Source organism: Salvelinus sp. IW2-2015, linkage group LG1 (assembly GCF_002910315.2).
Source record: "Salvelinus sp. IW2-2015 linkage group LG1, ASM291031v2, whole genome shotgun sequence".
Lineage (NCBI taxonomy): Eukaryota > Metazoa > Chordata > Actinopteri > Salmoniformes > Salmonidae > Salvelinus > Salvelinus sp. IW2-2015.
Window position 1 is genome coordinate 44,543,817 of NC_036838.1, and position 25,344 is coordinate 44,569,160.

The following is a 25,344-nucleotide window of genomic DNA, read 5'->3' on the forward strand; positions in this document are numbered from 1 at the left end:
AAGTTTATTTAGGGAGCTATATCAATGTAAATTACACCTGTAAATGAAAAGAGAGTTAAAACTTTAAAAGCCCATCTAAAAGTAAGAGCAGCCACATTAGGGGAAGATGGAGTGTTTTTTTTTGCTGTTTACTGCAGCTGGGGACAGAACAGTTATATTAATTCAAAGGCGCCAATATTACTTATCACATTGTGAAAATTATGTATGAAATCTCTGCTTCGAGTTATCTACTGCATTTTTAATACAATATAAATACAACATCTTATTTCCATTATTTGATTGTATTTCAATGTTTGACTTTCCTCTTAAAATGTCCCTGAGATCAGTTCTAAATGGAGAGTTCTCCCAAAACACAAAAAATATATTTAACCATTGCCTTCCAATTTCTAGTGCCAGTGCTAAAGATGATCTTTATCTTTTTTGGAAATCCAAACTGTTGTCAGATGCCCTTCAATCTCACTTTATACACAGAAGATAAACCAAAAAAATCAGGCTGTTTATCGGTCTTTCTGTGACCGCAGATAACTTTGGAACGAAGTTGACTACAAATACACCGTTGCCGTAGCCTTCGCAATTGGACAAGCAAATGATAAAAAGAATGCTTCAAATGAAAACTGAGATGACTGCATTAAAACATACAGTAGGCCTGTTGGCTACATAGGCCTATATACAATATTTAAATCATATTGAAATCAATTTCATGTTCAGTCAATTGAGTTCAATTTGTAGGCTACACTGTCTAATTTTTGCCTCAATATTTGTGAAACAACATGTGCGCAATGATGTGACAAAGGAATCTGTAATTTAGTGCATTATTATAGGTAAGCATTAGAATAAGCTGCCTCAATATTTGCAGCCATAATGTGACAATATCTCTCAGCTAGGAGCGGATCCGTCGTCAGTATTGTGGAATAATTATAATGTTAAGGTAAGATTTGAATGGAGAAAGCTGATCAGAGAACAGTGCTGCCTTTCTTTTGATCCTATCAATATCGACACATGCTCCAACATTGTACTTAGCGATGCGTGGTATTCTGGGAAACTCATGTTACATCAGGAACGATGCATCATTAAAATACTTGTAAGCCTAAATCCCATTGCTATCGGGAAAGTCCTGATGTTTAAGAAGTCATGTCGTTTGTGTAAAACAGTTGACCTGCAGGGGGCAATGTGGTAAAGCACCAGAGGGCATGATGTCTGTAGTATCTCACAACTGCTGTCTGATTGTGTCTGTAGGCCACTGTGCAACAACAACGTGTGTTAATCCCTATAGATATCAACGCTATTGTGGTAACAATGCTAGAAGGGAGACAAAAATGTTGACAGATCATAAATAGTACAGTACAGCACTGTGTGTGAAAGAGTGTAGGACACGGTGTGATGCTGCATTGTTTGTGTGTGTGGAGGGGTGTCAGTGTGTAAGTGGTCATCTACCTTCTACTTTGGCATATTCTGAGAGGCGCTGGTAGTTGATCAAGGCTGCCTGCTCCAGACATTTACGGATGACTGTCTTCACATCCTCCTGGGGCACAGGGGTGACGATATCCTTCATCAGCACCTGGGACAGAACAGAAGACATTGTAGAAGAGAAAAATGTCCCCTTTTTTTACCCCCTTTTTCTCCCCAATTTCGTGGTATCCAATTGTTAGTAGTTACTGTCTTGTCTCATCGCTGCAACTCCCGTACGGACTCGGGAGAGGCAAAGGTCGAGAGCCATGCGTCCTCCGAAACACAACCCAACCAAGCCGCACTGCTTCTTAACACAGCGCGCATCCAACCCGGAAGCTAGCCGCACCAATGTGTCGGAGGAAACACCATACACCTAGCGACCTGGTCAGCATGCACTGCGCCCGGGCCGCCACACGAGTCGCTAGTGCGCAATGAGACAAGGATATCCCTGCCGGTCAAACCCTCCCTAACCCGGACAAAGCTAGGCCAATTGTGCGCTGCCCCATGGGCCTCCCGGTCGCGACAGAGCCTGGGCTCGAACCCAGGCTCTGCGATGCAGTGCCTTAGACCACTGCGCCACCCGGGAGGCCCGAAAAAACACATTTTTGTGGCTGTACCACCAGGGCCAGCTCCAGGCATAAGCGATTGCCAGTGGTGGAAAAAAGTACTCAATTGTCATACTTGAGTAGAAGTAAAGAGACCTTAACAGAAATTGAAAAAAGGGAAAGTTACGCAGTAAAATACTACCCAGTAAAATACTACTTGAGTAAAAGTCTAAAAGTATCTGGTTTTAAATGTACTTTTAAGTACAGTGGTAGAAAAAGTACTCAATTGTCATACTTGGGTAAAAGTACAAAGTAAAAGTAATGCTATACATCAAATTCCTTATATTAAGCAAACCAGACGGCACGATTTTCAGATTTTTAATTATGGACAGACAGGGGCACACTCCAACACTCAGACATCATTAACAAACACAATATTTGTGTTTCGTGAGTCCGCCAGATCAGAGGCAGTAGGGATGACAAATGTTATATTGATAGGTAATTCTGTCCTGCTTGTGCATTCTAAATGGAAAAAGTACATATTTTCTTTAGGAATGTAGTGGAGTAAAAGTAAAAGTTGTCAAAAATATAAATAGTAAAGTAAATTTCAGATACCCCCAAAAACTACTTAGCATTATTACTTATGTACTTTACACCACTGCCTATCGCTTAGGGCCCCAGGCCACTAGGGGGCCACCAACCCAATTTCTGGGGGATTTTGTTAGCCACTCTCACTCAGATATCATTAACATGGCTTAAGTCATGCAAAATGAATAGAATTGCATGAAACATGTTATACAATTGCAACATTTTCTCTCCGCCCCATGGCAAAATGTGTAGAACGGCAGAAAACTTGCTGTAGAAGTGGAACATAAAACATTTTGGAACAGTCATGGTCTCAATTTATTGTTCAGAGTTAGGATTGTAGAATCAAATCAAATTTTATTTGTCACATGAGCCGAATACGAAAGGTGTAGACCTTACTGTGAAATTATTTCTTAGAAGCCCTTAACCAACAATGCAGTTCAAGAAATAGAGTTAAGAAAATGAAAAAATCTAATCAAATCAAAAAGTAACACCATAAAATGTAATTACAATAACGAGGCTATATACAGCGGGTACCGGCACCGAGTCAGGGGTACGGGTTAGTCGAGGTAATTTGTAAAGTGACAATGCATAGATAATAAACAGCGTGTAGCAGCAGTGTAAAAACAAGGGGGGGGTCAATATAAATAGACGGGTGTACATTTGATTAATTGTTCAGCAGTCTTACGGCTTGGGGGCAGAAGCTGTTCAGGATACTTTTGTTTCTAGACTTCGCACTCCGGTACCGCTTGCCGTGCAGTAGCAGAGAGAACAGTCTATGACTTGGGTAACTGGAGTCTTTGACAATATTTTGGGACTAGTATATATGTCCTGAATGTCAGAAAGCTTGGCTCGAGTGATGTACTGGGTTGTACGCACGACCCTCTGTAGCGCCTTACGGTCAGAGGCCGAGCAGTTGCCATACCAGGCGGTGATGCAACTGGTCAGGATGCTCTCGATGGTGCAGCTGTAGAACCTTTTGAGGATCTGGGGACCCATGCCAAATCTTTTCAGTCTCCTGAGGGGGAAAAGGTGTTGTCGTGCCCTCTTCACAACTGTCTTGGTGTGTTTAGACCATGATAGTTCGTTGGGGATGTGGACACAGGAAAAGGAGGACAGAGCAGGCTCCCATTCTCATCGACGGGGCTGTAGTGGAGCAGGTTGAAAGCTTCAAGTTCCTTGGTGTAGACATAACCAAAAAACTATCATGGTCCAAGCACACCATGACAGTGGTGAAGAGGGCACGACAAAGCCTATTCCCCCTCAGGAGACTTAAAAGATTTGGCATGGGTCCTCAGATCCTCAAAAAGTTCTACAGCTGCACCATCGAGAGCATGCTGACTGGTTGCATCACTGCCTGGTATGGCAACTGCTCGGTCTCCGACCACAATGCACTACAGAGGGTAGTGCATACTGTGCAGTACATCACTGGGGCCAAGCTTCCAGCACCTCTCTACCAGGCGGTGTCAGAGGAAGGCCCTAAAAGTTGTCAAAGACTCCAGCCACCCTAGTCATAGACTGTTCTCTTTGCTACCTCATGGCAAGCGGTACCGGAGAGCCAAGTCTAGGTCCAAAATACTTCTTAACAGCCTCTACCCCAAAGCCATAATACTCCTGAACAGCTAATCAAATGGCCACCCAGACTATTCACATTGCCCCCACACTTTAACGCTGCTGCTACTTTCTGTTTATTATCTATGCATAGTCACTTTAACTCTGCCTACATGTACATATTACCTCAATTACCTCGACTAACCGGTAACCCCTGTATATAGCCTCGCTATTTAATTATTTGTTACTGTTATTATTGTTTATCTATTTTTTACTTAATTCTTATTTTTTCTTAAAACTGCATTGTTGGTTAAGGGTTGTAAGTTAGATTTTCACTGTAAGGTCTACATTTGGCAAGACAGCTGTGCACGGCTAGATCTCACTGTAGTAGGCTGTACCTATGTTTTGGTTATTTGAATCTCCATTCGCCATTTGTTTACTGTTAATGTAACTAGCCTGAATATACATTGTGTCATGTCTTTATCGATCTGATATTTTGTTTACTAGGCTTACTACTTGGTACCGCTGTTTTGTTCTGTTCCATTCGTTCGCATTCACAGTTGTGTCCGTATTCTTAGCCGAACTGCTATTCAGTATTTTGTTTGCATGTATGAATAACTAGGCCACTACTTTCAGCATTTAGTTTGCATTATTTTGGAAAGACAGCTGTGTGTCCAGCTGCATTCACATAGGCTGTTTGTAATAGGTGAATTGTCCTATCTATCTTGTAGCCTATATTCATTACCAAAACGGCCTAGCTGTAGGGCGCTGTCCATTGTGCTGCAAAGAGGCTACAGATTTCAAAAGCACTCAATGAGTCTCGGCATTTTAACTTTATGTTTATTGTGGTATAGCGTGATTATATAAACCGAATTCAATATAATTCCAAAGCAAGAACCTCCCAAAAATGTGTCCCCTCGCCGATTTCAACTGTCCCCTTAGTCACTTCATCCTGGCGTCAGGTCTGGGAGGAGGGGGTCGGGGCTCTACCAAATCTCACTTAGGCCCCACAAAAGACTAGAACTGGCCCTACAGTATGTACCACAAATGGGAAATAAATGGGAGTGCGCTTGTTGACCCTTCACTTCTAGAGAACAGGAGACAAACATCTGTTTAACCAAGTAGCCTATATTATAAACAACATAATAAAGAAATCAAATAGACAACTATCCATACAATCTGGCCAATTTGGATGGAACATTTGAAATATTATTCAGTTTTTTTTGTCCCATAGCCTAAAGTATGTGTCCATGGTTAATAGAACATAAGGTAAGGCTAAAAAACGATGCATAATAACATACCCTCTCAAGCAGGGACAAAGTGGCTTTCAGGGCCCCCTCCGGTCGACCAAATGGAAAACAGTACCTGTGAAAGAAATCCAGTTTTATTTATGTAGGGTTTCTATGAAGGTACAGTGCATTCGGAAAGTATTCAGACCCCTTCACTTTTTCCATTTCTTTTTACGTTAGAGCCCTGTTCTAAAATGGATTAAATCATTCCCCCCCCCTCAGTCTACACACAATACCCCATAACAACGCAAAAACCGGTTAAAAAAAATGTGTGTAGATTTATTTAAAATAAAATAAAAACTTTACTCAGTACTTTGTTGAAGCACCTTTGGCAGCGATTATAGCCTCAAGTCTACTTGGGTATGACGCTACAAGCTTGGCACACCTGTATTTGGGGAGTTTCTCCCATTTTTCTCTGCAGATCCTCTCAAGCTCTGTCAAGTTGGATGGGAAGTGTTGATGCACAGCTATTTTCAGATCTCTCCAGAGATGTTCGATCGGGTTCAAGTCCGGGCTCTGGCTGGGCCACTCAAGGACATTCAGAGACTTGTCCCGAAGCCAGCCTTCCGTTGTCTTGGCTGTGTGCTTACGGTCGTTGTCCTGTTGAAAGGTGAACCTTCACCTCCAGTTTAAAGTCCTGAGCACTCTGGAGCAGGTTTTCATCAAGGATCTCTCAGTACTATGCTCCATTCATCTTTCCCTTGATCCTGACTAGTCTCCTAGTCCCTACCGCTGAAAAACATACCCACAGCATGATGCTGCCACCACCATGTTTCACTGTAGGGATGGTATTGGCCAGGTGATGAGCGGTGCCTGGTTTCCTCCAGACGTGATGCTTGGCATTCAGGCCAAAGAGTTCAATCTTGGTTTCATTAGACCAGATAATCTTGTTTCTCATAGTCAGAGTGCTTTGGGTGCCTTTTGGCAAACTCCAAGCGGGCTGTCATGTGCCTTTTACTGAGGAGTGGCTTCCGTCTGGCCACTCTACCATAAAGGCCAAATTGGTGGAGTGCTGCAGAGATTGCCGTCCTTCTGGAAGGTTCTCCCATCTCCACAGAGGAACTCTGGAGCTCTGTCAGAGTGACCATCGGGTTCTTGGTCACCTCCCTGACCAATGCCTTCCTCCCCTGATTGCTCAGTTTGGCCGGTCGGCCAGCTCTAGGAAGAGTCTTGGTGGTTCCAAACTTCTTCCATTAAAGAATGATGGAGGCCACTGTGTTTTTGGGGACCTTCAATGCTGCAGAAATGTTTTGGTACGGACAATTCCTTCGACCTAATGGCTTGGTCGACCTAATCCACTGTCAACTGTGGGACCTTATATAGACAGGTGTTTGCCTTTCCAAATCATGTCCAATCAATTGAATTTACCACAGGTGGACTCCAATCAAGTTGTAGAAACATCAAGGATGATCAATGGAAACAGGATGCACCTGAGCTCAATTTCGAGTCTCATAGAAAAGGGTCTGAATACTTATGTAAATACTTTATATATATATATATATATATATATATATATATATATATTTGCAAAAATTTAAATAACCTGCTTTCGCTTTGTCATTATAGGGTTTTGTGTTTAGATTGATGAGTATTTTTAAACATGTTATCAATTTTAGAACAAGGCTGTAAATAGTGAAGGGGTCTGAATACTTTCTGAATGCACTGTATTCCTTCATCATAAGACCATTCTTTATCCTCAAGGAGTTCTATCATTTATAAATGACTAGCTTGTTCTTGAGATCAGAATGTAAGTAACATATAGCAGAGCACAGTGATTGGCATATGTCATGATCTATAATCTGTGATCTGATGAGTCCCATAGGCATGTCTGTGCCAGGGTCAGTTACAGACTTGGCAGTGAGTACAGTACACACCTGAAGTGTGTGATCTGGTTCTCCAGCAGAACACGCAGCCTCTCCTTGATATCCTCAAAGCGCTCCTTCTCCTCCACAGTCACCGTCCCTATCCCGTCAGGCCTGAGGGGCATACAGTACCATAGAGTTTATATGGTTGGAGCATGGGGCAGGAAACACCAAGGTTGTGGGTTTCATTCCCACATCGTCCACATATTGTACAATGTATATACATTATGTATTAATTGGAAGATCCCTTTGGACAATTTTTTGGGCTAAATGTTATTTTAGAATTATCATAATATCCCAAATCAGAGTAGACAGTATTGCCACCACTGACACAGTAACCACAGGGGTCACACACAAGGGTCAAATGGTCACTGGAGGTCTAACTGAGAATTTCACCTAACATACAGTAATACACATGTAGTATGTAGTTATATGTCCACAGCAGAGCCTACAGTACAAATCCAGCGTATGTGTGGTGTATTCTACAGGTAAGAGCCAGCCAGCTATCTGGGAGAGTGGGGCCACTGATATGAGAGGATGGTTACAGAGAGGGGTGGGGGGCATCCCCCTGTCCCCCACAAACCCCCATGCCAAGCTGTGCCCCCCATCGTGTCTGACAGGAGGAGTATCCCTCCCCACCTCCCTCCTCCTTTCTCACTGTCCTTCACTGAGATGACATCCTGGGCCCGGTGACAACAAGCATGTCACGTCTCCTGCTCCTCAAGCCGCTGTCACGGCGACCAGTGCCTCCTCTGTCACATGCACTCACGTTCCCCTGTGCTCACGTTCCCCCATCCTCAGCCGTGTCACTAACTATAAGGAGATAGGCCCCTCACCCATGCTCCCTCTATGTGTGTGTGTTTCAGGCTATGATTGTCAGTGTGTGTTTTTGTGTGTGTCTTCATCTGAGGCATGTCATAAGCAATAAAAAGCCCAAGCTTTTAATAACATGGTATGTGATGTGAAAACTCAGAAAACAAATTTGATAATTTCACACTAATTATGCTTCGCCTTATTTTGTTCTCCTACACGGCATTCATAATGTTTTCATAACCTCTATTGTCATGACTACATGGAAATGAGTCGTCATTTGTCACAGAGCGATCAGAGAAACTAATAATATCAGAGGAACACCACATCAGAGGTCTCTGCTTATTTCAAAAGTACGTGACTGGAGCTGAATTACAGCCAAATCACAAATTGACTCGTACATCCAATTTAAAAAGATAAAGGCCATATTTAACTGGTATTTTAACATTCAAACACCACATTTCCAAAGCATTACCTAAACTAACTGGAGGTGGAATTAAATCAACTCCAACCCTTAAAAATACTATTTACTCTTAATTTACTCCCAGGCTACTGTACTCCCTATAATATTCAGTTCATGCCCTGTGGCTATAAGGCTATTAGGTTGTGGGTGGGTGAGGGGAGTATGGGGGGGTCAGGGTAGTGAAGGGGGTCTTGGCCAGAGAGGGGTTTCTCTCGCGGGCAGCACAGGGCTGTCATGGTCATGGGGACTGGAGGCGGGCTGGCTGTGGCCTGGGCTCGGACAGTGGCAGGAGACACTCGCCCGTCACCCATGATGACCTGTCATCCTGTCATCCCTGACCTTCAGGCAGGCCGGCTGGAGAGCTCTCACTACAGTACACTACACCCCCCTCCCTCCCTTTTTTTCTCTCTCTCATCCTTCTTTACCTCTCCCTCTATCCCTGAACCTCTCTCTCTTTTCCTCTCATTTTCCTCTCTCGCTCTCCACCCCCATCCCCATCCTCCTGTCTTGGAGCTACTCCCGTCTCCCTGTCTAGCCTGATCATAACAGGACTCAAACAGACAGCCCACCTCAGCTCGATCACTGTCTGTTACAGGATGGGGGGAGGAGTGGAGGGAGGGGTAGATTGGGTAGGAGGAGTGTCAGATTGGGGCAGACTAGTAGACTGACAGACAGCTGCCCGTGACCTTCTCCCCTCAACACTGTAGTGACACTCGCTTGTTCATGTTGACTAGAGATCTAGTCATTGTTACGACATACAAAAGTCTGGGCAGATGTACACAAACACACACGTATAAACAAACTTACATATGTATGCAAGTACACATGCAAACACAGACATTATATTATTTAAAAAACACTTGCAATACTCATTAATTATTTCAATATTTCAACTACAGTATTTAATCTTGTTAAAAACAAACACTCATGTCACAAAGGTCGAATGGGAGTCACAGTGGCTCTATAAGTGAGGAGGAATACACATTCACATGTTCGTCAGAACTTCCTATTTTCTAGTTGTGATGTCAGAAAAACAACTTTGTTTAATTCAAAACTGGATTTGTTGTCATCTTTTGGTTGAAAAAGTCAAAGTTAGTGGTGAAACGTCACAATTTCGACTTGGCGGGTCATTCAAGTAAACTTTCTAGACGGAACTAGGAATTTCTGATAACTCCAATAGCATGTGAAAGTGGGAGAAGCACCACAGACTCGTACCTTCTGGGCCAAGAGGCAGCCTGGGACTTGGAGTACTTTTTCCCCCTAAACTCCATGATTTTGAGTTCCCTCTTGGAGGGGGTGGGGGTCTCTGGGGTGGGGGGGTAAAGGTAGCTTTGAAGCTCTGCCTCGGTTACGGGCCAGTTTAGCAACTCAGACAATCTCTGACTACAGGTTACATGAGGGAGAGGCAGGGGTGATGTTATGAGAGCAAGCAAGGAAAAACAGAGAAGAGAAAAGTAATGGCAAACAAAAATAATAGACAATGAGAAACAATTCATTGACAACAGAAGAACAGACAACTAAGAAAGAAGAACAATTTAATAATATACACAAATCCCAACTGAACATGAGAGACTTAAAATCATAAGTGACTGAAAAAAGAATATTAGAGAAAATAAGCTTTGACTGATGCAACAAACATGGGATGTTGGGTGGAATACACACTGGGTTAGTCTTCTCTGAATGAAATTGATTCTTTATAGAAGGTTGGTGGTAGAGTGGCTTCTCTGAACAGGGATTCTTGGTTTGCTTTCATACGCATAACATGACATAACATTCATACGCATAACATTTATGACACACACAAAGACAGAGAGAGACAGAGAGAAAGAAAGAAAAGAGGGGAGATAGCATAGAAGGAGAGCTGTACGTCAGTTTTCTGTACCTGTTGCCGTGGACGTGTGAGGCACAGAAAGCAAAGCTGTAGTGTAGCAGGGTGGGGTCAATCATAGCCCCGTTCTCTGCCCGCTCCAGCAGGTCGCCCAGGTAACACAGGTGTCTGTGACACCCCCGCACACCATTACGAGCACAGTACTCATCCATGACAAACACCTGGCCTGGACTGAGCCAGCCCTGCAAAATTGACAAAGGAGGGGATGTTCAATGATAGAATGACTTACATGGGATCACATCCCAAAGCAAAAGAATGAGCGAACCACTAGACTTAACTTTCCTCACCAAACAGGAGTAGGAGTCATTGAGCCTGTGGTCCAAGGTGAGGCACTGCACCATCTCAAATAGGGAAGAGTGGTCGAAACTACAAGGGTTGGCTGAGATGAACTCATCCATGCCGTGTTTCTGTGCCCGGTCCGCGTCTGTGTCCGTCCACCCCAGAGAGAGAGAGAGAGACAGCCAGCACACATGGAGGGAGAAATAGGATCCAGAGAGGAGTTAGATATATCAGAGGATGTGAATTGAGAAGTAGTGAGAGGGTGAGAGAGCGCCACTAAAGCAGTGGGAGGGCCCTATTCTATCAAAACCGTTAAGCAGATTTACATGAGACACAAATACTGTATATACACAGTACCAGTCAAAAGTTTAGACACACCTACTCATTCAATGTTTTTTCTTTATTTTTACTATTTTCTGCATTGTAGAATTATAGTGAAGACATCAAAACTAAGACATAACACATATGGACAAAAGTGTGAAACAAATCAAAATATATTTTATATTTGAGATTCTTCAAAGTAGCCACCCTTTGCCTTTATGACAGCTTTGCACACTCTTGGCATTCTCTCAACCAGCTTCATGAGGAATGCTTTTCCAACAGTCTTGAAGGAGTTCCCACATATGCTGAGGACTTGTTGGCTGCTTTTCCTTCACTCTGTGGTCAAACACATCCCAAACCATCTCAATTGGGTTGAGGTTGGGTGATTATGGAAGCCAAGTCATCTGATGCAGCACTCCATCACTTTCCTTGGTCAAATAGCCCTTACACAGTCTGGAGGTATGTTTTGGGTCATTGTCTTGATGAAAAACAAATGATAGTCCCACTAAGCCCAAACCAGATGGGATGATGTATCGCTGCAGAATGCTGTTGTAGCCATGCTGCTTAAGTGTGCCTTGAATTCTAAATAAATCACAGACAGTGTCAACAGCAAAGCACCCCCACACCATCACATGTCCTCCTCCATGCGTCACAGTGAGAACCACACATGCGGTGATCATCCGTTCACCTGCTCTGTGCCTCACAAAGACAGGGGAGTTGGAACCAAAAATCTCACAATCTCACAAAAATCTACACTCCTTGAAAGCGGCAGCTCTAGCCTTTAGCTCTGTGCGGATGCTGCCTGTAATCCATGGTTTCTGGTTGGGGTATGTACGGCCACTGTGGGGACGACGTCATCGATGCACTTATTGATGAAGCCTATGACAGATGTGGTGTACTCCTCAATGCCATTGGAGGAATCCCGGAACATATTCCACTGTGCTAGTAAAACAGTCCTGTAGCTTAGCATCTGCTTCATCTGATCACTTTTTTATTGATATAGTCACTGGTGCTTCCTGGTTTAATTTTTGCTTGTAAGCAGGAATCAGGAGGCTAGAATTATGGTCAGATTTACCAAATGGAGGGTGAGGGAGAGCTTTGTATGCATGTCTGCGTGTGGAGTATAGAGGTGGTCCAGAGTTCTTTTCCCTCTGGTTGCACATTTAACATGTTGAAAGAAATGAGGTAAAATGGATTTAAGTTTCCCTGCAATAAAGTCCCTGTCTACTAGGAGCGCCGCCTCTGGGTGAGTGTTTTCTTATTTGTTTATGGTGGAATACAGCTCATTAAATGCTATCTTAGTGCCAGCCTCTGACTGTGGTGGTATGTAAACTGCTACAAAGGATATAGATGAGAACTCTCCCGGTAGGTAATGTGGTCTGCAGCTTATCATGAGAAACTCAACCTCAGGTGAGCAATAGCTCGAGACTTTCTTAGATATCGTGCACCAGCTGTTGTTTACAAAACTACATAGACCGCCGCCCTTGTCTTACCAGACTCCGCTGTTCTATCCTGCCGGTACATTGTATAACCAGCCAGCTGTATGTTGATATTGTCGTCGTTCAGACAATACTCTGTGAAGCATAAGATGCTACAGTTTTTAATGTCCGGTTGCTAGTTTAATCTTCCCAATAAGTCGTCCATTTTATTGTCCAAAGATTGCATGTTTGCGAGCAGAATTGAGGGGAGTGGGGGTTTATTCGATCGCCTCCTACTCGTCAGAAGGCAGCCCACCCTCCGGCCTTTTTCTCGGCCTCCTCTTCACGCAGATCACTGGGGTCGGGGCCTGTTCCCGAGGGAGCCCTATATCCTCCGCCTCGGGCTTGTCAGAGTCGTGAAAGAAGAAAAAGGATTATGCTAGTCCGTGGTGAGTAATCGCAGTCCTGATGTCTAGAAGTTCTTTTCGGTCATAAGAGACAGTAGCGGAAACATTATGTACAAAAATAAGTTACAAACAACGCAGATAAACAAGCAAAAAAACACAATAGGTTGGTGGACTGTCATTTCTCTTTGCTCATTTGAGCTGTTCTTGCGATAACATAGACTTGGTCTTTTACCAAATAGGGCTATCTTCTGTATACCACCCCTACCTTGTCACAACACAACTGATTAGCTCAAACGTATTAAGAAGGAAAGAAATTCCACAAATTTTTAACAAGGCACACCTGTTAATTGAAATGCATTCCAGGTGACCACCTCATTGAGCTGGTTGAGAGAATGCCAAAAGTGTGCAAAGCTGTCATCAAGTCAAAGGGTGGCAACTTTGAAGAATCTCAAATACAAAATATATTTTGATTTGTTTAGCACTTTTTGGGTTATTACATGATTCCATATGTGTTATTTCATAGTTTTATTCTACAATGTAGAAAATAGTAAAAATAAATAAAAAACCTTGAATGAGTAGGTGTGTCCAAACTGTTGACTGGTACTGTATATATATATATTTATTTTTTATTTTTTATTTTTTACTGTACACATCAATGGCTTATGGGTGAAACTATACAGATACTCACAGGCCAATAATAATGTTGAATTTGTTATTAGCCTGCACACCTGGTTAGCAGTTTAGATTGAATAGGGCTCTTGTACAGTACGCTTCTTCTGGTGTGGGTAGATGTGAGTAGGAATAGATGCAAGTTGCAGCATAACCAATGCAGACGGATCATTCCTGTGGTCATGCATGACTGGTTCTGTTCTGTCTCAGGGTTTCTTCTGCATAGAAGACTCGTGGGCGGGCTACCTAAGTTTTTATTCGGCCACCTATGTCCAAACATTAAGAAAAATAATAAAATGGGAAGGAAAAACGTTTTCAGTGCAAACTTAAACGACTAAAACCAAAATATAATGTACGTAGAAAAGATAAATGGACTTATATATATTTTTATAAGAACATCTTTGAGAACCAACAGTCACCTAAATAAAAGCTAGATAGTCAGGGAGAATAAAAAATGTTTTAAAATGATGCAGGAGTATTTTTGTCATGGCAAAGTGCCCGCATTGATTTTGTTATGTTTGAATCACTCAGATAGCATAAGCCATGGAAAAATGTGTAGAATTGCAAAAAATATGCTTTACACTGCACATTCTTTCTCAACCTCATTGCAAAATGTGTACAATTGCAGGAAATTAGCTTTAAAACAGCAACATTCTGTCACTGCAGCCTCTATGATTTTGGCCACGCAATTGGCCATGCCCACACCACATCCACCAACTAAATCCCATTTTGATCCAGAAAAAACCCTTCTGTCAATCTCACTATTACAACGTTGGTCCATTTTCCCTTGATAAAGGCTAAAGTTAATGTCTGTGGGGTCTCTCTCTCTCTACATAACAGTGTATGTTCTCCCCGCAAATCTCAGGTCCCCTATGTGATCCTTCAACCTGAGCATATATAAACTCTCTGAAAGCAGCCTTTCTGATTGCATTCTCACATGATTGAGTGCAACCTCAGAGGAGCGCTAGCTAGACCCATCTCCTTTCCCCTCCCTTCCTCCCCCTCCCCTCCTCTGCTCAGCTCGTGGGCACATGAACCCTGGGGTCTCCCTAATTAAATGCCCCCCAGTGCCAGTAAAACAGGGCCTGGGACAGAGGAACCCCCTGCCCATGCACCCCTTTGTTCAGAGAGGGGGCTAAATAAATTTGAAAACACATTTTCACTTTACTTCCCAGTGAGTGGGTTGAGGCATTACATCAGGGTCTGGCTAGAATTGGAAGGCTGCCTGTTAATCCTTGCTCCGGCCATCTAACTCTATTTTTATTCTAATGGCCCATTTTAGCCAGGGCTTAGGGACTGCTCTGAAGGCCACAGGTCCGCAGGTCACAGCTATTCTAAGCAGCAGTCTAGATAAATAGCCTATGCAGCTGCCCCTCCCGAGACAAGGCTTTACATGTCAAGAGACAACACCACTTATTGAGCATTAACAACAGTTTGAACATAGTGAAACAAATTAGTTTTTGCCGCAACGTGGATACACACACAATCTAATTTTGACACTTAAAATGTGTTCAGACACACTGATATACAAAAATATATAAAATGTTTTGGGATCTTTTTCTGAAATTCTAAATCACAAAGAAGCTGAATGTGACATACACATAAAATCATGAAGAATAAATTACTTTGACTATAGAATTAAAAAAATGTAATATCAAACTCAGAGAATATAATAACACAGTATTACTTTTGTTTTCTCCCATTGACCTCAACCTCACTGTTGAGTGAAACCCAATGTGGCGCCCTTCCAGCTGTCAATCACCCAGGGAACAAAGACTGTGCTGTTATGATGCTTATGATCCCCAACTCCCAAATCCAAAAGGTGACTTTGTGTCCTTCTCTGTGACTGGTGGCCTGTCACGTCTATTTGACATTCCAGCGGTGGAGTGGACATGGGGGCACTGGACAGTAACAGACAATGACACTAGTCACCCCCGTCTGTCTAGGCAGGGGAAGGACAGACATGACAATGATTGATGGATGCTACTCATTTATAGATCCCTGCACTCACTAGGAGAGTTGAGAGCAGAACATTTGGGGCTATTTAGTACATTACTTATTTTTTTGAAGGATTTGACCACCATCAAACACCCCCCCCCCCCCACCCACAACATGGACATCCCAGTCCAGCCTCACTGAGAGCAGAGTGAAGGGTAACTGGTGGATAACTGGATCTGGTTTAGGGCTGACCTGGAACTGAAGACATCTAACCAACACTTTGGTTCTCCCTTTCTCAAATCAGTCTATCCATCCTAAATTTCAGTTCAATGAACAGTGATGGTTGAAGATCTTATTACGCTCATCTAGTTTTTCTATACAGGTTCATGTTTTTACACATTGTAAGTTGACAATACTTTATATTCCCATGCACTGTATATTCATAGAGCACTTCTTAGAGCATACCATATTAGTGTGTTGAAGGAGAGAGTAGTACATTCCTGGGAAAATCTCAATACCCAACAACACTACGATCTGTCTAAGTCTTAACAATAGGGAACAGAACACAGTCTCAGTTTTCACCAATAATTGGGAAACTTCACCTGGTAAATTCTTGTCAGGCATCCAAAGAAAGAAAGGCAAACAGATATGTACATTGTACAAGTGGTAGTAGTGTTAAAGCAGGTTTAATCCAAGGTCCGTCTGTAAGTAGTGGAAAGACTGGAGTAGCATAGACAGAGGGAATTGCATGACATCATGAACTACTTTGTAGCATTCAGATACCAGGTACATATTTACCACTCATATTTAGCAGCAAGATAAATAAAGAAGAGAAGGCAGAATTGAGCTCTCTCAGTAAGCATGGATATTCACTGTAAATAACACCTTGGAACAGATTGGACTTTTTTACGCAATTTGGAACAAACATATCAAACTGTATAATGTCTATCAAGTGTGTAACCCAATTGATTGGTTTTGAATATATCTTTTAAATAAATATAAATAAAACTTATAAACTTTCCATATGAATATATATACATATTCACTGCTCAAAAAATAAAGGAAACTTAAAACAACAAATGTAAACTCCAAGTCAATCACACTTCTGTGAAATCACTGTCCACTGGAAGCAACACAGTGACAATAAATTTCACATGCTGTTGTGCAAATGGATAGACAACAGGTGGAAATTTATAGGCAATTAGCAACACCCCAATAAAGGAGTGTTCTGCAGGGTGGGACCACAGACCACTTCTCAGTTCCTATGCTTCGGCTGATGTTTTGTCACTTTTGAATGCTGGCGTGCTTTCACTCTAGTGGTAGCTGAACGGAGTCTACAACCACACAAGTGGCTCAGGTAGTGCAGCTCATCCAGGATGGCACATCAATGCATCGAGCTGTGGCAAGAAGGTTTGCTGTGTCTGTCACGAGTGTCCAGAGCTGGAGGCGCTACCAGGAGACAGGCCAACATCAGGAGATGTGAGGAGGCCGTAGGAGGCAACAACCCAGCAGAGACCGCTACCTCCGCCTTTGTGCAAGGAGGATTGGAGGAGCACTGCCAGAGCCCGCAAAATGACCTCCAGCAGGCCACAAATGTGCATGTGTCTGCTCAAACGGTCAGAAACAGACTCCATGAGGGTGGTATGAGGCCCGACGTCCACAGGTGGTTGTGCTTACAGCCAACACTTGCAGGACGTTTGGCATTTCCCAGAGAACACAAAGATTGGCAAATTCGCCACTGGCGCCTGTGCTCTTCACAGATGAAAGCAGGTTCACACGCACATGTGACAGACGTGACAGAGTCTGGAGACCGCTGTGGAGAACGTCTGCTTCCTGCAACATCTCCAGCATGTGACCGGGTCTGGCGGTGGGCCAGTCATGGGTGTGGGGTGCATTTCTTTGGGGGCCGCACAGCCCTCCATGTGCTCGCCAGAGGACCTAGACGCATTAGGTAGCCGAGATGAGATCCTCAGACCCTTGTGAGACCATATGCTGTGCGGTGGCCCTGGGTTCTTCTAATGCAAGACAATGCTAGACCTCATGTGGCTGGAGTGTGTCAGCAGTTCCTGCAAAGGAGGCATTGATGCTATGGACTGCCCGCCCGTTCCCCAGACCTGAATCCAATTGAGCATCTGGGACAACATGTCTGCTCCATCCACCAACGCACGTTGCACCACAGACTGTCCAGGCGTTGGCGGATGCTTTAGTCCAGGTCTGGGAGGAGATCCTCAGGAGACCATCCGCCACTATAGGAATGCCCAGGCGTTGTAGGGAGGTCATACAGGCCGTGGAGGCACACACACACTGAGCCTCATTTGACTTGTTTAAGGACATTACATCAGGGTTGGATCAGCCTGTAGTGGTGGTTTTCCACTTAAATTTTGAGTGGACTCCATCCAACCTCCATGGTTGATAATTTGATTTCCATTGATCATTTTGTGTGATTTTGTAGTCAGCACATTCAACTAGTAAAGAAAAAAGTATTTAATAAGAATGTTTCATTCATTCAGATCTAGGATGTGTTAATTTAGTGTTCCATTAATTTTTTTGAGCATGTATAATATATATATACAGTGGGGAGAAAGTATTTGATAACTGACGATTTTGCAGGTTTTCCTACTTACAAAGCATGTAGAGGTCTGTAATTTTATCATAGGTACACTTCAACTGTGAGAGACGGATCTAAAACAAAAATCAGAAAAAACATTGTATGATTTTTAGTAATTCATTTGCATTTTATTGCATGACATGTGTATTTGATACATCAGAAAAGCAGAAGTTAATATTTGGTACAGAAACCTTTGTTTGCAATTACAGAGTTCATACGTTTCCTGTAGTTTTGACCAGTTTGCACACACTGCTGCAGCGATTTTAGCCCACTCCTCATACAGACTTCTCAGATCCTTCAGGTTTCGGGCTGTCGCTGGCAATACGGACTTTCAGCTCCCCTCAAAGATATCTATTGGGTTCAGGTCTGGAGACTGGCTATGCCACTCCAGGACTTGAGATGATCTTCTTACGGAGCCACTCCTTAGTTGCCCTGGCTGTGTGTTTTGGGTCGTTGTCATGCTGGAAGACCCAGCCACGACCCATCTTCAATGCTCTTACGAGGGAAGGAGTTGTTGGCCAAGATCTCGCGAATCGTGCCCCATCCATCCTCCCTCAATGTGCAGTCGCCTGTCCCTTTGCAGAAAACATCCCAAAGAATGATGTTTCCACCTCCATGCTTCACGTTGGGATGGTGTCTTGGGGTTACTCATCCTTCTTCTTCCTCCAAACACGGCGAGTGGAGTTTAGACCAAAAGCTCTATTTTGTCTCATCAGACAACATGACCTTCCCATTCCTCCTCTGGATCATCCAGATGGTCATTCGCAAACTTCAGACGGGCCTGGACATGCGCTGGCTTGAGCAGGGGGACCTTGCGTGCGCTGCGATTTTAATCGATGACGGCGTAGTTGTTTATAATGGTTTTCTTTGAGACTGTGGTCCCACTCTCTTAGGTCATTGACCAGGTCTGCCCGTGTAGTTCTGGCTGATCCCTCACCTTCCTCATGATCATTGATGCCCCACGAGGTGAGATCTTGCATGGAGCCCAGACCGAGGGTGATTGACGCGTCATCTTGAACTTCTTCCATTTTCTAGATATTGGGCCAACAGTTGTTGCCTTCTCACCAAGCTGCTTGCCTATTGTCCTGTAGCCCGTCCCAGCCTTGTGCAGGTCTACAATTTTATCCCTGATGTCCTTACACAGCTCTCTGGTCTTGGCCATTGTGGAGAGTTTGGAGTCTGTTTGATTGAGTGTGTGGACAGGTGTCTTTTATACAGGTAACAAGTTCAAACAGGTGCAGTTAATACCGGTAACGAGTGGAGAACAGGAGGGCTTCTTAAAGAAAAACTTACAGGTCTGTGAGAGCCGGAATTCTTACTGGTTGGTAGGTGATCAAATACTTATGTCATGCAATAAAATGCAAATTAATTACTTAAAAATCATACAATGTGATTTTCTGGATTTTTGTTTTAGATTCCGTCTCTCACAGTTGATGTGTACCTATGATAAAAATTACAGACCTCTACATGCTTTGTAAGTAGGAAAACCTGCAAAATCGGCAGTGTATCAAATACTTGTTCTCCCCACTGTATATACACACACACACGGCAAAAAAAGAAATGTCCCTTTTTCAGGACCCTGTCTTCAAAGATAATTTGTAAAAATCCAAATAACTTCACAGATCTTCATTGTAAAGGGTTTAAACACTCTTTCCCATGCTTGTTCAATGAACCATAAACAATTAATGAACATGCACCTGTGGAACGGTCGTTAAGACACTAAAAGCTTACAGACGGAAGGCAATTAAGGTCACAGTTATGAAAACTTAGGACACTAAGAGGTCTTTCTACTGACTGAACAACACCAAAAGAAAGATGCCCAGGGTCCCTGCTCATCTGTGTGAATGTGCCTTAGGCATGCTGCAAGGAGGCATGAGGACTGCAGATGTGGCCAGGGCAATAAATTGCAATGTCCGTACTGTGAGACGCCTAAGACAGCGCTACAGGGAGACAGGACGAACAGCTGATCGTCCTCGCAGTGGCATACCACGTGTAACAACACCTGCACAGGATTGGTACATCCGAACATCATACCTGCGGGACAGATACAGGATGGCAACAACAACTGCCTGAGTTACACCAGGAACGCACAATCCCTCCATCAGTGCTCAGACTATCCGCAATAGGCTGAGAGAGGCTGCACTGAGGGCTTGTGGGCCTATTGTAAGGCAGGTCCTCACCAGACATCACCGGCAACAACGTCTCCTATGGGCACAAACCCACCGTGGCTGGACCAAACAGGACTGGCAAAAAGTGCTCTTCACTGACAAGTCGCAGTTTTGTCTCACCAGGGGTGATGGTTGGATTTGCGTTAATCGTCGAAGGAAAGAGCGTTACACTGAGGCCTGTACTCTGGAGCTGGATCGATTTGGAGGTGGAGGGTCCGTCATGGTCTGGGGCGGTGTGTCACAGCATCATCGGACTGAGCTTGTTGTCATTGGAGGCAATCTCAACGCTGTGCGTTACAGGGAAGACATCCTCCTCCCTCATGTGGAACCCTTCCTGCAGGGTCATCCTGACATGACCCTCCAGCATGGCAATGCCACCAGCCATACTGCTCGTTCTGTGCGTGATTCCCTGCAAGACAGGAATGTCAGTGTTTTGCCATGGCCAGCGAAGAGCCCGGATCTCAATCCCATTGAGCATGTCTGGGAGCCGTTGGATCGGAGGGTGAGGGCTAGGGCCATTCCCCCCAGAAATGTCCGGGAACTTGCAGGTGCCTTGGTGGAAGAGTGGGGTAACATCTCACAGCAAGAATTGGCAGATCTGGTGCAGTCCATGAGGAGGAGCTGCACTGCAGTACTTAATGCAGCTGGTGGCCACACCAGATACTGACTGTTACTTTTGACTTTGACCCCTGCCTTTGTTCAAGGACACATTATTCCATTTCTGTTAGTCATATGTCTGTGGAACTTATTCAGTTTATGTCTCAGTTGTTGAATCTTGTTATGTTCATACAAATATTTACACGTTAAGTTTGCTGAAAATAAACGCAGTTGACAGTAAGAGGACGTTTCTTTTTTTCGCTGATGTTTGATACACACACACACACACACACACACACACACACACCACACACACACACACACACACACACACACACACACACACACACACACACACACACACACACACACACACACACACACACACACACACACACACACACACAAACACACACAATTTTCTACATTGTAGAATAATAGTGAAGACATCAAAACTATGAATTAACACATATGGAATCAAGTAATAACCAAAAAAGTGTAAAACAAATCATAATATATTTTATATTTAAGATTCTTCAAATAGCCACCCTTTGCTTTAATGACAGCTTTGCACACTGTTGGCAAGTTCTCAACCAGCTTCACCTGGAATGCTTTCCCAACAGTCTTGAAGGAGTTCTCACATATGCTGAGTGCTTTTCCTTCACTCTGCGGTCCGACTCATCCCAAATTTGGTTGGCATCTACATTTGGTTGAGGACAGGGGATTGTGGAGGCCAGGCCATCTGATGCAGCACTCCATCACTCTACTAAATTACTACATGATTCCATGTGTTATTTCATAGTTTTGATGTCTTCACTATTATTCTACAATGTAGAAAATAATAAAAATAAAAACCCTTGAATGAGTAGGTGTTCTAAAACTTTTGACCAGTAGTGTGTGTATATGTATGTATATACACACTACTGTTCAAAAGTTTGGGGTCACTTTTTCTGCCCATTAAAATAACATTAAATTGATCAGAAATACAGTGTAGACACTTAATGTTGTAAATGACTATTGTAGCTGGAAACGGCAGATTTTTTAAATGGAACATCTACATAGCGTACAGAGGCCCATTATCAGCAACCATCACTCCTGTGTTCCAATGGCACGTTGTGTTAGCTAATTCAAGTTTATCATTTTAAAAGGCTAATTGATCATTAGAAAACCCTTTTGCAATTGTTAGCACAGTTGAAAACTGTTGTCCCGATTAAAAAAGCAATAAAACTGGCCATCTTTAGACTAGTTGAGTATCTGGAGCATCGGCATTTGTGGGTTCGATTACAGGCTCAAAATGGCCAGAAACAAAGACCTTTCTTCTGAAACTCGTCAGTCTATTCTTGTTCTGAGAAATGAAGGCTATTCCATGTGAGAAATTGCCAAGAAACTAAAGATATCTCACTTCACAGAACAGCGCAAACTGGCTCTAACCAAAGTTAAAAAATCCCTGAAGCTGGAGTCTCATATCTAGTTTTGAGCACCGGCTGTCAGAGCAGCTCACAGATCACTGCACCTGTACATAGCCCATCTGTAAATAGCCCATCCAACTACCTCATCCCCATACTGTAATTCATTTGATTTATTTTGCTCCTTTGCACCCCGGTATCTCTACTTGCACACTCATCTTCTGCATATTTATCACTCCAGTGTTTAATTGCTATATTGTAATTATTTAGACACTATGGCCTTTTCATTGCCTTACCTCCCTTATCCTACCTCATTTGCACACACTGCATATAGACTTTTTCTATTGTATTATTGACTGTATGTTTGTTTATTCCATGTGTAACTCTGTGTTGTTTGTGTCGCACTGCTTTGCTTTATCTTGGCCAGGTCGCAGTTGTAAATGAGAACTTGTTCTTAACTAGCCTACCTGGTTAAATAAAGGTGAAATATATATCTATTTTTTTGCCATTGGAACACAGGAGTGATGGTTGCTGATAATGGGCCTCTGTACACCTATGTCGATATTCCATTTTACAAAACAATCTACCGTTTCCAGCTACAAGTTTCCACCAAACTTGAACGGTAGTGTGTGTGTGTGCGTGCGTGCATGCATGAGTATATATATATATATAAATAACTTTATTTAGCATACCAATAATATTATCTTCATTTGAAACCCAAAAACATATAGTAAGTGTTTTTTTTTATTTGACCTTGGTTTTTCTCCCAAGAGTTAGCCTTTGTGGTGTTACACTATACAGTGAACATATGCAGGTGTGAACTAGCAAGTAGTTATTTGGTAACATTTCACTGATTGCTTCCCAAAATAATTGTGCATAGACCACACTGTTTAATTCATGACATGGCACTTTTAACATGGTAATTACCAGCGGCTGAGAGACACAGAGGCCTCCAGTAGTTGTCAAAAACAACCACTTCACTGAATTCACTTATGTCCTCAATTCTACTGCAATTATGTGAAACATCACTATCGATAAACCATTGTAGTTTATGTTGTGGGTTTTAGCCTTGTTTCTGCCTAAACCCTTTGTCACTATATTGGTAATTAAAACTGTTGGAAAATATGATTTGATGTTGGCAGTGATATTTAGTATTATTGGTATTTGAAATATATGATTTGAAAATACAAGTTGGTGTTTGGAAATTGACCTTTTTCTAAGAGGGGCGTTAATGTTCAGTGAAGTTGCTGAGAGAGAGAGAGAAGAAAAGAGAAGAGAAGAGAGAGAGAGGCAAATATGCAGATCGTTTATCCAAAGCAAACCAAACAAAATCAGAGTTACATGCATCCTAGTCTGGTAAGGATGAATGTGAATCCTAAAAGAATCAAACAGAATCAAAATAAATGCTTTCTAGAGTGGTCTAGGACAGAGATAAGATAAAGACTTGAATAGAGGGAGAGACTGAACAAAAGAAGAGGAGGAAGACAGGGAGGAGAGTACATTGCTTTGGTCAGATAATCAGTGTGGATTATCTGAGCTGCGCCAGCAACAGGGAAGCACTTACCCTTGATTCCAGCTACGAGATAGCGGGGTAAGAAGGACCAAACCAGAGAGACTTAAAGATAGAGAGCAGACACAGAGATCTGACCTACAGCAGCTGGGCTAGGGACCAGGGACACACACAAAGCGAGAGAGAGAGAGGCAGAGACAGAGACCAAGACAGAGAGAAAGAAAGTGAGGGAAATAGCTCATTACACTGGTAAACAACTGATATAACGGGACACAGGGGAAGAGAAACAGTAATAAAAAAAGACGAAAGGCTCAACTAAAGAGATTAATATAGATATATAGTGAAACTAATAGATACAGATAGAGAAGAGAGCTCATGTGATAACAAATATGGAATAGGAGAGAGAGAGTGCTGATGAAAAAGAACATTTAGTGAAAAATTAAAAAGTTAGGGAGAAGTGTTCTCTCTCCTCCATATTGATGTAGACACTGCGCTGTGGTTGCTTCGGGTTACATGAAATACATTGTTACACACACACATGTAGAATAAGTACTCACCATAATGGCGCGTATCATCTATTTAAGTTATAATGCCCTCGACTTTGTCTCGGGCCTAACAACAACCATGCCAATATATCCTCCAAACACCGGCTTCGAGGGCATTATCACTTTTATACAACGGATTACCAACATATTCAAATAATGATAGACAATTATAATTATTTTTTACTATATTTTGATTAATTTATTCATACTATTTCATTCTCCCACGAGATACAGCCCGGACACAAATTTGCTACACAAGTGACTGGTCATTCGTTCGGTTCGGTTGCCAGAAACGCGACCCAGTCATTAAGTCTTTTTGTTATGTATCTATGGACGTGACCCAGTCATTCATTCGAAATGTTCCATTGCCATACTGGCTGGCAACGTTCTTATCACTTGCTTGCTAGCTAGCCAACTACGGCTAACTTACAGTCACGTCAAACAGTGCAGCCTGAATAACAGCAAAGTAGGTGCATTTGCGTTCGTTTAAGCTGTTTTCTAGTGACATTTATTTGGATACATCCATAACAATGAGCTAACAATTTCGCCTGGCATAGAAAATGTGCTCTCTAATCAGGACACTGCTGTTCAGAGGAGCTAGCCAACAACACAGCTAACACAATCACTTTATACTGAAGCTGAAAAAGACTGCAAACTAGCTGCATTTCATTTCATTTGACCTGTTTTCTATTGGCATTTCTTTGTAAATATCCATAAAAATTATGCCAGCTTATTCATGATTTCGACTGGCAGAGAAATGCCGTCTGCCTGTCTGTCTTGTCCCGACTGCTGACACGTTCATTACTATGGGACAGCTGGAGATCGAATTTCAATATTGAAACAATGTTGCAAATGTCGGAGAGACAGGCAGCAATGTTTGTACAAATATCCGCTGTTGGAAACCAAATTCTAGTGAGACAGTGGATTGTGCAGTGAGATAGAATAGAGTAAATAGGCACTTCAACATCATAGCTTTAGCCGGTGGTAACTTGTGGAATAGACACCGGCTGGAATGCGATTTTAACCAATTGGCATC

General features: G+C 42.9%; 1 protein-coding gene across 5 annotated transcripts in view; it reads right to left on the bottom strand.

Moving 5' to 3' along the window:
• The window catches only part of cadpsa (Ca2+-dependent activator protein for secretion a), a 160,900-nt gene that overhangs the window by 51,369 nt on the left and 84,187 nt on the right, over positions 1-25,344 (bottom strand). For all 5 annotated transcript variants that reach the window (XM_070445154.1, XM_023993798.2, XM_070445155.1 and 2 more), the window contains exons 13-17: positions 10,730-10,866; positions 10,437-10,624; positions 7,294-7,395; positions 5,432-5,495; positions 1,435-1,558 (exon numbers count right to left, since the gene is read on the bottom strand). In XM_070445154.1, the coding sequence (XP_070301255.1) occupies positions 1,435-1,558; positions 5,432-5,495; positions 7,294-7,395; positions 10,437-10,624; positions 10,730-10,866 (615 nt within the window). The remainder of the gene's footprint in view (positions 1-1,434; positions 1,559-5,431; positions 5,496-7,293; positions 7,396-10,436; positions 10,625-10,729; positions 10,867-25,344) is intronic.